The sequence below is a fragment of the Sceloporus undulatus genome, chromosome 2 (assembly GCF_019175285.1).
Source record: "Sceloporus undulatus isolate JIND9_A2432 ecotype Alabama chromosome 2, SceUnd_v1.1, whole genome shotgun sequence".
NCBI classification, from domain to species: Eukaryota; Metazoa; Chordata; class Lepidosauria; order Squamata; family Phrynosomatidae; genus Sceloporus; species Sceloporus undulatus.
This window is the reverse complement of record NC_056523.1, coordinates 334181611-334190088: the sequence shown is the minus strand read 5'-3', so window position 1 is coordinate 334190088 and position 8478 is coordinate 334181611. Positions and strand designations below refer to the sequence as shown.

At 55.2% G+C, this 8478-nt stretch overlaps 2 protein-coding genes across 4 annotated transcripts in view; both read right to left on the bottom strand.

Annotated features, from left to right (window-relative positions):
- Nucleotides 1–4786, bottom strand: part of LRPAP1 (LDL receptor related protein associated protein 1) — a 31849-nt gene extending 27063 nt beyond the window's left edge. Inside the window, exons 1-3 of the mRNA XM_042447878.1 lie at nucleotides 4441–4786; nucleotides 4119–4211; nucleotides 449–471 (exon numbers count right to left, since the gene is read on the bottom strand). Of these exons, the coding sequence (XP_042303812.1) occupies nucleotides 449–471; nucleotides 4119–4211; nucleotides 4441–4786 (462 nt within the window). The remainder of the gene's footprint in view (nucleotides 1–448; nucleotides 472–4118; nucleotides 4212–4440) is intronic.
- On the bottom strand, nucleotides 4713–8472 carry TMEM8B (transmembrane protein 8B). 3 transcript variants are annotated; one of them, XM_042447695.1, is made up of 8 exons: nucleotides 7654–8362; nucleotides 7230–7329; nucleotides 6953–7076; nucleotides 6650–6792; nucleotides 6197–6375; nucleotides 5911–6057; nucleotides 5446–5562; nucleotides 4713–5221 (listed from the first exon to the last, which is right to left on the bottom strand). In XM_042447695.1, the coding sequence occupies exons 1-8, from the start codon at nucleotides 7948–7950 to the stop codon at nucleotides 4874–4876; spliced, it is 1455 nt and encodes a 484-aa protein (XP_042303629.1). In that variant the 5' UTR covers nucleotides 7951–8362; the 3' UTR covers nucleotides 4713–4873. The 3 variants fall into 3 exon arrangements, 2 of the variants coding, with proteins under 2 accessions (XP_042303629.1, XP_042303631.1); XR_006101734.1 differs by lacking the exon at nucleotides 4713–5221 and having other exon boundaries at nucleotides 5487–5562; nucleotides 5689–6057; nucleotides 7654–8009; nucleotides 8270–8472; XM_042447697.1 differs by lacking the exon at nucleotides 4713–5221 and having other exon boundaries at nucleotides 5479–6057; nucleotides 7654–8009; nucleotides 8270–8472.
- Between the last annotated feature and the right edge of the window lie 6 nt (nucleotides 8473–8478).

Genomic DNA, 8478 nt, shown 5'->3' with positions numbered 1-8478 from the left:
CTGTCAGGGATGCTTTGATTTGGATTTCCTGCATGGCAGAAGAAGGGGGTTGGACTGGATCAGGGCCCTTGCGGTCTCTTCCAACTCTACGATTCTATGATTCCATGATTCTATGAATGGGGAGTTTGTCTTTCCTGGTTTGCAGACTGACGCCTTTTAATCACTTTATGATTCCTTTAGTTGGGTGCCTTGACTCCAGGTCTCAAGGTCTAACAAAGTCCTCACTTGCCTCAAAGACAATTCCATTGTCCAAAAGGTGGAAGAGCCAACATTTTAGGTCTGACCCTAACTAACAGGAATGACCTGGTTAATGGGGTGAAACCATGAGTCAACAGTGCGATGCGGCAGCTACAAAGGCCAATGCGATTTTAGGCTGCATCAATAGAAGTTAGTCTCTAGATCAAGGGAAGTATTAGTGTCCTTCTATTCTGCTTTGGTCAGGCCTCACCTGGAATAATCCTGTGTCCAGTTCTGGTCACTCCAGTCCAGAAAGGACGTTGAGAAGCTGGAGCCATGTCCAAAGGAGGGCCACCAAAATGGCGGAAGGTCTGGAAACCATGAAGCCTTACAAGGAACGCCTTAAGGAGCTGGGAATGTTTAGCCTGGAGAAAAGAAGGTTAAGAGGTTTTCTGCTGCTCCAGAGACTGGCACCCAATGGAGCAATGGATGCAAGCTCCAGGAAAAGAGATTCCAGCTCAACATTAGGAAGAACCTCCTGAGAGTAAGGGCTGTTTGACAGAGGAACACACACCTTCCTCAATGGAGATTGTAATGGAGTCTCCTTCCTTAGAAGTCTTTAAACAGAGGCTGGATGGACATCTGTCAAAGGGGATGCTGTGATTGAGATTACCTACATGGCAGAAGGGGGTTGGAGTGGATCAGGACCCTTGTGGTTTCTTCCAACTCTATGATTCTATGATGATAGCCCTGTTTAAATATTTGAAAGGATGTCATATTAAGGATGGAGCTTGTTTTCTGCTCCTCCAGAGATCTGCACACAGAGCAATGGACTGAAGCACCAGGAAAAGAGATCCGACCTTAACATTAGGAGGAACTTCCTGACAGCCCTCTGCAGTGCCAAGGCTTTGCCTTCTGGAAGATGCCTCCCAGTGTCCACCTGCAGCCAGTCTTTAGTCCCCAGTACAGCCCTGTAGTGTGTCCTGGAGAAGCCCTGGGTGAGACTGCCCCCCCCCCCCCGCTGGGTGGATGGGGCCTGGCATCCCTTCTACAAAGAAACATGAGAGAAGCCCAGGACCCTCAAGTGATCGCCTTGGTGGATGACCTACGCAGGGAACTGGACAGAAGGAGTGTGACCTGTTGGCTCTCCTGGACCTCTCAGCGGCTTTTGATACCATCGATCATGGCATCCTTCTAGACCGCCTCTCTGGGATGGGGCTTGGAGGTACTGTTCTACAGTGGCTCCGTTCCTTCCTGGAGGGGCGAACTCAGAAGGTGGTACTGGGGGACTCCTGTTTGACCCCCTGGCCATTGACCTGTGGGGTCCCTCAAGGTTCTGTGTTGTCCCCTATGCTGTTTAACATATACTTGAAACCGCCGGGAGAGGTTGTCCGGAGTTTGGGGGGTGCGGTGTCATCAATATGCAGATGACACTCAGCTCTACTAGTCCTTCCCACCTCAATCCAAGGAGGCTGTCCTGGTCCTAAACCAGTGCCTGTCTTCAGTAATGGACTGGATGAGGGCAAACAAGTTGAAACTTATCCAGACAAGACAGAGGTGCTCCTGGTCAGTCGGAAGGCAGATCAGGGAAAAGGGATCCAGCCTGTGTTAGATGGGGTCACACTCCCCCTGAAGACACAGGTTCGTAGTTTGGGGGTACTCTTGGACTCAGCTTTGAATCTGGAGGCCCAGGTCTCTGCTGTGACCAGGAGTGCTTTTGCACATTTAAAACTTGTACGCCAGCTGCGCCCGTTCCTTGAGAAGCCAGATTTGGCCAGGGTGGTACATGCCTTGGTTGCATCCCATTTGGACTACTGTAATGGGCTATACATGGGGCTGCCTTTGAAAACTGTTCAGAAAATTCAGCTGGTTCAAAGAGCCGCTGCCAGGCTGTTAACGGGGGCAGATTACAGAGACCATACAACTCCCCTGTTGAAACAGCTTCATTGGCTGCCAGTTTGTTTCCAGGCACAATTCAAGGTCCTGGTTATAACCTACAAAGCCCTACATGGCTCAGGTCCACACTCTTTGGCAGACCTTTTCTCCTGGTATGAACCGACCCAGACTCTAATATCCTCTGGAGAAGCCCTTCTCTCTGTCCCAACATCATCACAAACACGAGAGAGGGCCTTCTCAGTGGCTGCCCTTCCTAGACTCTGGGGCTCCCTGATCTCCCAGGGAATGGATCAGAACGGCTCCCTCCTTGATGGCCTTCCGCCGGCAGGTGAAGTCCGACCTGTTCACACAGGCTTTTAGGGAATTCCTATGATGACAGGCTGGGATGTTTGATGTTGGACCAGTTTAACAATTCTTTTCAATGTACTTTTTATTTTATTGTATTATTATTATTATTATTATTATTATTATTATTATTATTATTATTAAATACTCTGAGTCCCAGTCCTGGGAAAAGAGCGGGATACAAATAAGTGAATAAATAATAAGTGGAAGCGCAGAAGGACGCTGTGCTCTCCTGTGACCCACTCCCAACCGTGGACACGGAAAGTGGACCTTGGTTGACCGAGGGGATGTCTGGTCACTTCTCCCTGGGAGGGACACACAGCCTCTGACCCTTGTGTCCTGGGCCTGACCTTCTAGGCTTTCAGTGGACCCTTGGAGGCCTCTGGTCAGAGTTGCATTTCATCTTCAATCCAATGGTTTGGTTCCACCTGTTTTTATTTGAGGAATGGACAGGATACAAATCTAAATTTAAATAAAAAATAAACCACTTTCTTTCTGCATTCAGAAACTGGGGGGGGGGGGACAGGGTCTGCCCCAAAATGTGGGTTGGGGCCTTGCTTTGCACCAGATCCTTGGAGGGGTCCTCCCCAATCCTTCCCTTGGACCAAGGACTGCTTGACCTCTTAGGCTTCCCAAGCCCCCCTCCAGAAGTCCCTCAGCCTGGGGGCAGCACTCTGGCCCCTTTGACCCCAGGACCAAACTTCTGGGAAGGGGTCAGAGGAAGACGGACTCTTTCGCTCACTTACACACACACAGTTATACCACTTCAATAACTTTAGCCACCTGGGATTTGGAGACTGGGGAGGCACTAAAGCCCTGGGACACCCCCTTCCCCATAATTATTTGTCCTCTGACCCTATAGATCCCAGGGTTCCCTGCGGCCATTAAAGTGCTATAACTCCATAGTGTGGACATTGCTGGAATCACTGTATTTCAGCAGTGGTTTGGAAACGGAATGTAGAGCAACAATTGACACAGAAAAAGGTCTGGGGGGGGCAACGGGGGGGGGGATAGTAACTGAATCCGTCAGCCCCACACCGATCTTCTCAACTAGACATTGACTCATTTGTCAACCTGGCACCTCAGGAGCCCTGTCCAGCCACACAGGGCTTGAGAATCCTGCTCCACACCACCCCTTTGCTCCTGCAAGTGACCACCTGGGTGAAGACTGCCCCTGTGGTTGGTGAGTGTCCAGCAGGAGTCCCTGGGTGAAGCAGTCCTGAGTGCAGGAGCCAAAGCCCAGACCCTTGGCTGACCATTGCATCAACAGGTGGCCACTCACCACCATCACCATTTGCCCCCTCTGGCCCTTTCCTAGGGAGGGACCAGCCCTCTTTTTTCTGGGGTGGGGGTGGCTGCCCTTCCTGAAGGCTCTCCTAAAGGGTCCTGTGCTAGACCCCTAGAAACTGCAGTGGGGCCCCTTGCTTCCCCCCCTCCCAATAGCTTCCAAACCCCTTCACATATTCGGACATTGGAGGAGGATGCGTCCTTCCAAACATTGGCACTGGGAGTCAAGCTCTGGCAGGCCTCCTCCCTCCATGGAGCAGCACTTGGCTCTTCCTGTAAGCCCCCCCCCCAAAAAAGGGGAAGCAGGCCATGAAGCCCAATGAGTGGGGCAAGGGAGGGTAAGTTGGCCTTTGGAGCCCCCTTTGAGAGAAAGGGGGCCGAGCGAGAGGGGGCTGGACGAAAGGGTACCCCACCTTTGACCCCCAGAGCCACTTGGTTTCCTCCCAGTAGCCCCACCAAGAGGCCTTTTATAGTTGGGAAGGCTGTGGGTCTGGCGTGCTGGTCCCCTGCCCCACAACAGGAGATAGGCTAACAGTCAAGGAGTGGGCACCAAGGGGCCGTGCAAATGGGGTGGGGGGATCCCTTTTCTTCCAGGAAAAGGGCCCCACATGCAGCGTTGTGAGCAAGGCCCAGAGTCCAGAGGCTTCACCAATGGGGTCATTACCCCCCAGTGTAAAAGCAAGCGCATGCCCACCCCACTGGGACCCACTGATCAGTGCACCTGATCCCATTCACAGTTTGGAAGTGCTTCCACTGCTGACCCCTGGTCATGCACAGACGGGGTCTCCCCGACCCTGACCCCTTTTTTCAGGTGTCGCTCCAGCTGTGCGCAGGACCAGTTCAATATCTGCATATCTGAGGGATGGGACGCAGGAAGAGGGACGAGGAGGAAGAGGAAGGTGCCCAGAGTGCAAAGCAAGGGTCCTCCTCTGCCGAAGGTGCCTCCTCCCGGATCGTGGTCATTTGACAGTCTGAGTGGGGTGGGGTCCCCCTCTTCCATTGCACACATCTCAAAGCCTCCCAGATGATTGGCAACTGAGGATGCTGGGAAGGCCATGAGGGGTCTGGCACAGAGCCCCATGGCAAGTGCGTCTGTGGCGGTGAGGCTTCGCAGTCCTGGCCCCGAATCTGTCTGGAGCCTCCTGGTAGTCTCTTGCCTCCATCCCAATCAGCTGGCGCAGACACTGGCGACAGAGATGCCAGCGCTGGGGTCCACCAGTCCCAGCTCCTCTTGCTCATTGACGCAGAGCTGGTAGCCGCAGCCCTTGCGGCGTGGCAAGGAGCCGGTCAGTCCGGCCACAGCGTTGGACTTGGCCTGAGGGGGCAGCAAGAAGCCCACACTGCTAGCGATCAGCATGTGCCAGATGCTGTGAATGTAGAAGTAGTTCTCCTCTGTCTCAACAAAGGCATAGAGCAGGATGGCGGAGGCAGCAATCAGGGCGCCGGGGAGCAGGTAGAAAAGCCAGCGCTGCCAGGTTGGCGGGTAGCAGTGGCGCCGGCGGATGCTGCGCGCCGTCTGAGGGGAAGCAAAAGGGATGCCCGGTGAGTCGTTAAAATCCATAGAGGCAACGGTCCTTTTTGGTGTGGGGGTGTGGATGTGGGGGTCATTCCCCCCTCCCTCCAACCCACCTGCAGCCTTATGGGGAGTAGGTCCAGCTCCATTGTCCCGGGGGTGCAAAGGGATGGAGAATAAGGATCCCTTTTTAAGGGGAGAGGGAGCAGGGACCTTTGTACCCTTACCCAGGCGATGGCCATGATCCCTAGCGCAAAAAGGCTGGGTCCCAGAAGGTTCCAGAGTCCATGGCGGTCCAGCTGCAGAGCCATGGAGAGCAGCATGGCGCCCAACAGGTACAACACCTGCCCCCAGGTGAGAAGGAAGAACAAGGCAGAGAGTCATCACCTGCACAGATCCAGTATCTTCGTTTGCTTTTAGAAAATGGGTTACGGGCCCAGGAGAGGATCTCTACCAGCAAGATGACACACCTGAAGGTAGGCAGGCAGTCCAGGCAGCTCCGATTTAATAGAATCATAGAATCAAAGAATTGGAAGAGAGTGCAAAGGCCATCCAGTTCAACCCCATTCTGCCATGCAGCAACTCTCAATCAAAGCATCCCCGACAGAAGGCCATCCAGCAGAAACTTTTCTTCAGCCCGGCGTGTGCCATGGCAACGTGTGTACCCACCTGTGTTGCCCCTTGACTTTTACCTGCTTGACCACCGGCTGGAGCCGGGCCATGGCGATGACGGTCACCCAGACAGACATGAGGGACCCCAAGAAGTCGCAGAATTGCAGGACGTCGTAGTCCATGATGCAAAAGACCACGATGCCCGGTTGGTCGCAGGCGTGGTAGAACTGAGGGGAAGGAAGGGGGTCAGCCGGGGAAGGGTCTTCGCTCCCCTCTTAACCACCCCTCACCAGGTGACCTTTGTTGGCAGTGACCCCAGACCCAGCGGGGTGGATCGGGGTGGACACATGCCATCCCCCAACGCACCGTGGAGAAGAACATGGTGAAAATGTATACGGCTGCCTCCAGGAGGTAGCTGCTCCGGACGGCGATGACCACTGGCGGCACAAACATGAGGTTGCTGAGGCAGAGTAGGAGGGTGGACAAGAGCTGGAAGCCATAGGAGAAAGCATCCGCGTTGTCTGTACAACCCCATCCGCTCCAGCCTGGGGGACAAAGGTCAAGGGGTCATCAGAGGTCAGGAAGGGGACCCAGAGCATGGGAGCCCCTCTGGAGCAGCCAACGGCCCCTCTCACCTGGGGTATCCCTATAAGCAAGTATTCCTCAATGATACCCTATAGGCCATTATTCCCCAATGATACCCTATGATTCACCTCCAAGCTCAGGGTCAGGCGCCTCTCTTCCAATGGGGTCCAAGGGTGCAGTGGCCCTTTGGCCGACCCAGTGGCCTTCTCCAGCCAGCCTGCTTGACCAACTCACCAGCTTTACACTCACAGGCCGCATAGAGGTAGTTGTTGGTGCGCATGAGCTTGCACTGACCATAGGGACCGCAGTCATTGATGCATGGGGAGAGGTATGTCCGCAGGTACACCTCGGCCGTCATGTTCCCACATGACTCCAACCTGTGAACCGTTGGGAGTGAAAAGCAGGGGGTGGTCACCCCACCGGGTCCAGAGGGGAATCCCATCTGTGGCCCACTCCCTCCCAGAGGTGTCAGCCATGATGGGGTAGGGGTCTCCCCACACACAGACTTGCCATTGGTGCCCTGTCCAGCGCTCTTACCCCCGATCCGTAGTACAGAACGAGCGCAGGCTCAGGTACCAGCTGCCCGTCTGTGGGTAGGGGATCCTCAGGCGGGCCAGGGGGGCCGTGGCATTGATGGACAGCAGGAACCCGGCCACAAGCTCTGCCAAGGAATAGCAAAAGCGGGTGAGAGACACAGGGGTCCCCATGCCCACCCTCCCGCTTCAGCGGCCACAGAAAAGATAAAGCCCCCTTGCCAGGGCCCATGGCAGCCATGGCTGCTCTACAGGTGAGTGGGGAGTGTCCCAGGCCTTACCTGTCTGGCAGGTGATGGAAGAGGCATTCTCTTCAGAGGCCAGAGGGACCTCATGATTCAAGCAGGCAAAAACAGTGGCGTTTTTCCCCCTCAGAGACGACTGTAGGAAGGAAGAAGCCCCCCACACACACACACATTACATTCTGGTTTTGCCCAGGGGTCAGTTGGAGGTCCAGGGGGAGGAGTAGGGAGATCACCTGGGACAGAAAGGAGGGCTAGGTGGTCTCTGGAATAAATGGGGAGCCATACTGCTGATGCCCTCCTCCCTTGGGGTCACCTGCGTTCCCAGCCCACCCGCCTTTCCTCCCCAGACCAGACCAGACCAGGCCTGACTCGACCAGACCTGACCGGACCTGACCACACCTGACCAGTCCAACCCCACAGGTCCCCCTCCTACTCCTGTTGAGCTGGTCAGCAGACGCACCGTGTTCAGCCGCAGCTCCAGGTTTAGGATGCCCCCGCTGTCCAGCACTGGCAAGAGGTGGATGGCAAAGATGGCTGGTCGGTCGGGGGGCACAGAGACATTGGGGCCAAAGAAGATGTAGAAGTGGACAGAGAAGGTGTCCAGCTCGTTCCGGAGCGTGGGTCGGATTGGCCAGCAGCGCTCACTGGACGCCGGGGGCGAGGAGGGCGGCAATGGGTGCTGGGTGCCATTCAGAGGGGAGGGAGGCAAGGTGTCTGCAGAGGCCAGACCCCCAACAGAGCCAAAAGAGTGGGGCATGTTCAGGTTGGAGCCAGTCAGCTGAAATTGCGGGCGGCTCAGACCCACCTGGGAACAGTCTGTGGAAGAGACAGAGGGAAGAGAGTGGACACCGCATGGGCATGGGCAGACTCTCGCCTTGTGCCGGCAGTCACCCCACACATAGAGATGGTCAAGAGGTGATATGATATTGAGGGGATGTCATATTGAGGAGGGAGCAAGCTTGATTTCTGCTGCTCCAGAGAACAGGACAACAAACGATGTAGCAATGGATGCAAAATGCAGGAAAAGATATTCCACTGAAAGACTGGGAGGAACTTCTACTGCAGACCCTACTCACCTTTCAATTGTACCCCAATCTGGAAGCTGAGGTTCCCCGTGGCGGGGGTCCCAGGGGCCCTCTCCACCAGGAGGTAGTACCAGTTCTGCCAGAAGGGCAGCTCCAGGCGCAGGCGGCAGGGCGACCGCTCACGGCGGCAGTCCATGGCGGTGGAGTTGTGCAGTGGAGGGGCCTTGCCACGGAGCTTGAGCCACAGTGGACAGCCTTCC